The sequence below is a fragment of the Camelina sativa genome, chromosome 6 (genome assembly GCF_000633955.1).
Source record: "Camelina sativa cultivar DH55 chromosome 6, Cs, whole genome shotgun sequence".
NCBI classification, from domain to species: Eukaryota; Viridiplantae; Streptophyta; class Magnoliopsida; order Brassicales; family Brassicaceae; genus Camelina; species Camelina sativa.
The window spans coordinates 12,154,312-12,160,525 of NC_025690.1; the positions used below are offsets into that span (position 1 = coordinate 12,154,312).

General features: G+C 35.1%; 2 protein-coding genes across 2 annotated transcripts in view; one reads left to right on the plus strand and one right to left on the minus strand.

Annotated features, from left to right (window-relative positions):
- Positions 1 to 1,146, plus strand: part of LOC104791023 — a 1,530-nt gene extending 384 nt beyond the window's left edge. Inside the window, exons 2-3 of the mRNA XM_010516823.1 lie at positions 17 to 105; positions 729 to 1,146. Of these exons, the coding sequence (XP_010515125.1) occupies positions 17 to 105; positions 729 to 879 (240 nt within the window). The 3' untranslated portion in view covers positions 880 to 1,146. The remainder of the gene's footprint in view (positions 1 to 16; positions 106 to 728) is intronic.
- On the minus strand, positions 1,270 to 4,259 carry LOC104791026 (anaphase-promoting complex subunit 8-like). Its single transcript, XM_010516824.2, has 4 exons — positions 4,063 to 4,259; positions 3,320 to 3,632; positions 1,661 to 2,911; positions 1,270 to 1,541 (listed from the first exon to the last, which is right to left on the minus strand). Exons 1-4 carry the CDS (start codon positions 4,146 to 4,148, stop codon positions 1,452 to 1,454), a joined length of 1,740 nt encoding a protein of 579 aa, XP_010515126.1. The 5' UTR covers positions 4,149 to 4,259; the 3' UTR covers positions 1,270 to 1,451.

The window sequence follows — 6,214 nt, forward strand, 5'->3', positions numbered from 1 at the left end:
GGGGGGGGGGGGGTAGGTGTATCCTTTGTTCGCTGCCACCGGAGTTGCCGTTGGGATCTGTGCGTTTTCGCTGATCAGAAACATCACCGGAAACCCTGAAGTCAGGTTTGTTCTAATCTCCCTGTCTCCTCTGTTTTTGTTTTAATCCCTGCTACCTACTTGAGACTCCCCTTTCAACTGTATGTTCTTTTAGCCGTGATGTGATGTGATGTGATGATATTGGTGTAATACTAAAACGAAGTCGTTTTCTCCAGATTAATGCATTTGTGAAATGGAAACTTATCCCTAGTTCTTGGCAGATCATTCACTGACTTATTATGATTTTGGTCTGGATACAACTAATGCAATTCTGATTTATATTACATTTATGTGATCATCTCTTTGTGATGGGCACAAAGCAACCTTCTTGCTATTAGTAAACGAGGTCGTTTTATCAAAGATAATATATAATCGAAATGCGTACTTGGCCCTCAGTTCTATGAATAGGAAAATTCATTACTTTGGCAGATCATTCATAGACTTTTATTATTCGTTAAAGAATTCGTTAAGACTTACAATGATTGGATCCAATTCGGATTTTGATTTATGTTACTGTCATCGATCATCTTCTTTGTAATGGAACAAAAACAACCTTCAAGCTATTTTCAAGTTACTTGTACGTTAGGGTTTGTTTTTCTGGATCGAGTGTTCTAATAAAGGGTTTTGTTTTGTTGAATCGTCGTCTGCAGATGCACAAAGGAGAACAGGGCTGCTGGAATTTTGGATAACTTTGCAGAGGGAGAGAAGTATAAGGAAAATTTCCTTCGGAAGTTTGTTCGCAACAAGCATCCTGAGATCATGCCTGGAATCAACAAGTTCTTCACTGATCCTAAATACTGAAAAACAAGCATCATCATCTTCCAAGACCTTTGCTTGCACCCCCTCAGCTTCGTCGTATTGTTTTATGGAATTGAATCTTCTGTGATATAAACCTCATTTGTCAGTTTCACATTGTTGATGTATCCTCCAGCTGAAGACCTGTTAATGCTGGTGGGCTTATTATATTGTCACTTTTTAAGCAGATAATAACTATTGCTCTTTTGGCAGCTTTAACTTTATAACCACAATCTCTCATCTGAGAGAGTAATAAGCACTTGCTTTCTTCAATATGTCATGACTTTTCACAATGCAGTGGACAAAGTCGTATTCTGAACCAACAATTAGAAAGTACGAAAACAATGTTCCATAAGAAGGATCAAATTCTAAATGTGTCAATGAAACAAAGTGAAAAACGGAAAGTGAGTCATCTTGATGAAATTTGTAATCTGGAATTAGGTTGCAAACTTACAAACAGCCAGAATCTGCCGTGACATAACTGATGCATTGATAATTTATGGTGTACAGAGGTTTCTAGTGTACATGATGGGAGACATTCTCTCTCAAAGAGCTTTTGAGTATTGGGTACAATACTGCTAAATAGGAAAATGCTCCAGATCCATCGAAGGAAAACCGGTTTGCGCCATTCTTATCCCTCTTAGTAAGCTCTTTGCCTTTTCTTTTTCCTGAAAACATTAATGCAATCTCGTCAGACTAAAAGTGTAGTAAAGTATATCAGGAGACAACTCAGATCCTTGTATACTAAGTGGTTAACACATGGAGAAAACTAGAGCAGAAAACTTACAGGGCCACTATAATCAAGAAGACGGGTGCAATAGACTTCTGCTTCTTCAAATTTCTTGTGATTTTTGAAATGTGTAGCAAGAAATACCAAAGCCTCAAACATGTTTGGTCCTTCTAACCCTTCAGCATCCATTCTCTCTAAATCCTTCTCAAAGTAAAACGCAGCTTCTTCATTTCGTCCAAGCTTCTGGTGAAGCTTTGCCAGCTGATTAAGAGCTATTCCTTCCGTGTCGGTACAGTTCACAGCTCTTTTGTAACACTTGATGGCCTCTTCAAGCATGTAAAGCTGTTCGGTTTGATAACATTTAGCCATAGCTATCCACAACCGAGAATCGTTTGGAAGAAAGAATATAGATTTGCGAAAATAATGAAGTGCATAGAAAGGCATCCCCATCATCTCATATGCTTGTCCTAACCCATACCAAGCTCGATAATCAGAAGGGTTTATATCAACAGCTCGTCGATATGCATCAATGGCAGCAGGAGTGTTCTTCATCTCAACATATTCATGGCCCATAAGAGTCCACGCAGATAAATACTTCTTGTTCAGTTTCAAAGCTCTCCGGAAGTACATAACTGCTTTCTCATGCTGCCCTTTTAAACTGTAGTAGTTGCCAATAATGCAGCATGACTCAGGTCTGTATTTATCAGTCAAAAACACCTTGTGTGCAAGGTAACTCAGCGCAGCACATGCTTCTTTTGCATACAGAACATTAGAATACAAATCCATATCTTCCACCCTATAGGGATCGTTTCTCAGAAGTTCTTCAAACATGATTTCAACCTGGTCAAATTCCCTAAGACTATACTGAGCTTTTGCAGTTTGAGCTTGGATGTAATTGCTAAAGCTGAAAATACCTTGCAGATAATCGTACTTCGCCAAAGACTCAGTGTGCATTCTGAGTTCTTGATAAGCATAGCCAAGAAAAAAATCTTTCATCCAGTGGTTGTTTAGATTAAGCCTATCCAAGGTTTCGATCGAAGTACACAGAGACTGCAGCTCTGACCAGGCACTCCAGTTCCATGGATAGCTGTTCACAGATTCCACGAGGCTTGCAATAGCAAGAGTTTCATTTCCTTTTTCTTTAAGAACCACACCATACAAGTATAATCCAAAAGAGTCAATTGCTCCTGTACTCCTCAGAGCTGATAAGTCCCTCTCCAAAGATACCAGTTCACGGTTTATGGCATCACTCTTACCCAAAGGGCCTTCAAGTTCTATCATTTCTTCCTCTTTCCGTTTTTCTCCAGCCTTCATTGAAACGATAACAAAGTGAATGACTTATCATAGAGTACTATCAGTTTTGGTGTAAATAGGCTGGGATAAAACAACCCTCTCAATAAGTAATTGCCATAAACGTTTACACATTATAGTCTTTAAACAGGACGAAAACTAAGCTTCACTCATTTACGTATTTTTATTATAATCAGTTGCATACCCTCAAGAAGCCAATAAAACAGAACAGCGATTATTAACAGAGTTGTGAATCAGAGGCTCAATCCTGTAAGTATGTACTAATGCCATATATTGCATATATTTGGAAGGCTAAAAAAACCCTCAAGAAGCCATTGAAGCCACCTTCTAACAAGTCATCATTCTATTTTAGATATAGAAGCTCTAGCTAAATCAGAAGAAAGAGACTGAGGACACAGAACATACCAGATAAAGGGCATAGAAACGCAAGAACACCGATTTCTTGCTCTTCTGATCACGAAGCACATGGGAAGCCCGTCTGTACTCTCGGCAATCAAAGTAGGACTTTGCTAAAAGGTAAAGGTCACCATCAATAGTTTCATCTTCTTCCGGGAGAGGAGTAGCTGCTTGAGAGAAGCCAACGGAAGGTTGAGGTGTTGAAATAGATTCATTGGTGCTGAACCTTCTACGGATACTCGAGCTTCCTCGCTGGAACCTCGTATTTGAAGGTGTAAAATTAGAAGGGTCTTGCTCTATCCCCACAAGCTGCTCTCCTGCCCTGCAATGGTGAAACCCAAGGAGATGTCCGATATCTAATAGTTCATAACATAACAATGTAAAAACCTAAAAACTGAAACTTTAACTCATAATTCACAAATGAGAATGAACCGAAATCAGAATTTCACATTATAAAATACACATTTTTCAATCAGGGTCGAGCTCAAACATATCAGAACACAAAACCCACAAACTCGTAGGTCAAAATTAATCCGAATTGGAATGTATCTAATACCAAATTCGCAACAACAGTGAAATTCGAATCGATTCTGCTTAACAAAAAATTGGCAACCGTTCACTTAAAAATTCCCCAGGGTTAATAAAAAACAGAGCAAAACCACAAAGATACTGAAGAGTTTAATTTTTAATCAAAGATACTGGAGTAGCGAAGTCGAGATTGCATAAGATTAGGGTTTTTTAAGGAAACGAACCACTTTGCGGCGGAGTATAAACAGCGGTCGCTAAGTTGTCGGATAGCCGCGCGGATCTCGTTGCGGCAATTCTCTTTAGAGACCATAGCAGAAGCAGAGAGACAGTGTTTAACTTTAAGTAGTCCTCCTCAAAACAATCGAAGGATCTCTTCTTCGTCGTGGAGGAGAGATTTCAGAAACAATCGCTCCCTCCAATCTTAATTATTTTGAAATTTACAGTGAGAGAGAACTTGTCTAGTCGGCCCATTTATCAACTTAGGGCTTTCAATAGGCCCATTAAACAAACACACAAAAAAAACACAATGTTTTACTGTAATATCATGGGTGCAAATTATTCAATCAATTTTCACCATTTGCATTGAAAAGGTTATAGATGTTAGAAAAAACTATTCAACTTAAGGCTTTCAATAATAGGCCCATTAAACTTAAAAAGTTGAAAAAATATCATACAACAAAAATGTTCAACTTGTTTAACCATTATTTTGAAGATGAATGAGTTGAATATTATTCAACCCAATTTTGTTCAACCTATTTTTTCAATTTTAAGCAACCATTTGCGGCCCATATCTATTTTATATCCACAAATGTTTTCACATTGCATTTTAGTTAGGTATCATATCACTGGATTATTGAAAGAGTGTAGAATATTAAAATAAAATAAGTATTGTATCCAAAACTATATAAATAAATAAATAACAGGGTGTATTGAAACTATGATTTTAAAAAATTTGATGAGATTTAGGAAATTTGGAATTTTGATATATTTTAGGGAAGTTGATATGAATTTTTGTAAAATTCTTTCAAATCCCATCTAAAACCATGCGATTTGGATTTCTGTATTTTTAACTAAACAAATTCTCTGAAATCCTTCAGAATCCCTAAAAGTCATTAAAATCCAAATCCACAAACTGTTTTGAATAACATTGGATTTTAAAGTAGATTTATAAATCATCAGTTCAATAACAATGAATTTTAATAAACTTTTTAAAATCCATTATTGAATAACATAAGATTTGTAAATTTTACACCAATCAATTAGGGGGTGGTATTAGATTCTAATTTATAAAGATTTTTGAAGAGTTCAACAAAATCATTAAAAGTGAATAAGTGAATAAGTGAAAGATTGTTAAAGATTGCTGGAGAGTTTTGTTGATTAGTTTTCTAGAATCTTGTAAAGTCTTCCAAACAATCTTTGTATTTCTATGATACTTTCCATGACTTTATTTTGTAAAAAAATGTTTAAAATCATGAACCAATAACATAATAATTAAACCCATTAACAATCCTAGATTCTTTTGTTTTAACTGAATAACACAAAACTTTTAATGATTTTATAAAAGTCTGAATCAAATAACCCAAAATTGTTAAGACTTATAATATTTTTTTTACAAATCACAAACTAATAACACTAAACTTTAACAGAGTTTTAACAAAACATTGATCTAATAACAACAAATTCCACATAAAAATTTTAAATCTTTAAAACTCTATTCAAATTTCAAATCAATAATCCTCACTTAAAATGTTAAGTTGAATACACCACCGATAATCGTTTAGTTAGCTAATGGAGGAGGGAAAAAAACATTTTCTTTTTGGTCAATCTAAGTTTTGAATTAATGGTAATATAATTAGTCAAACAAAGACCCTGATTTTGCTTATGCAAGTAAGCTACTAATCACCAATTCAAAATTTTAGATAAGAGGTGCATTTAACCGAGTGAATTTGACTACAAATCAAAAGGTTTAAACTTTCCAAAAACCAGATCAAACCAAAACCGAAATTTAGACCAAATTATACAAAACCAAAATCCCTTACATTACATGTATGTACTTACTTTTCGAATTCAAAGTGAAAATACATCCAAAATAGAGGTACTTTATATTTTGTTACCATAATATTGGATTCAAAATGTGTTATTTCAATGCATCTAATCTAATTATGGAATTTTTAAATAACAAAAGTTGGAACAGAATCCGAAATATATGGTAAGAAATTTTCATAACCGACCAAACAAATTAACAAAAAGAAAAAAAACCGAAAAATTTCAGAACTGAACCGAGCACAAAACCGTAAAGGTTTCAGCTTTACCAAAAATTTTGGGAGGAGTGAGAGTAAAAATGTAAGAAGGAAGGAGAGCAGCCAAAGAATTCAA

Excerpts from the sequence above, each read along its gene's own strand:
- LOC104791026 (XM_010516824.2), bottom strand. The coding sequence starts at position 4,148 with ATGGTCTCTAAAGAGAATTGCCGCAACGAGATCCGCGCGGCTATCCGA. Across the intron at positions 3,633-4,062 it reads TTATACTCCGCCGCAAAGTG|GGCAGGAGAGCAGCTTGTGG; the intron begins GTTCGTTTCCTT and ends TCACCATTGCAG. Across the intron at positions 1,542-1,660 it reads TTCTTGATTATAGTGGCCCT|GAAAAAGAAAAGGCAAAGAG; the intron begins GTAAGTTTTCTG and ends TAATGTTTTCAG.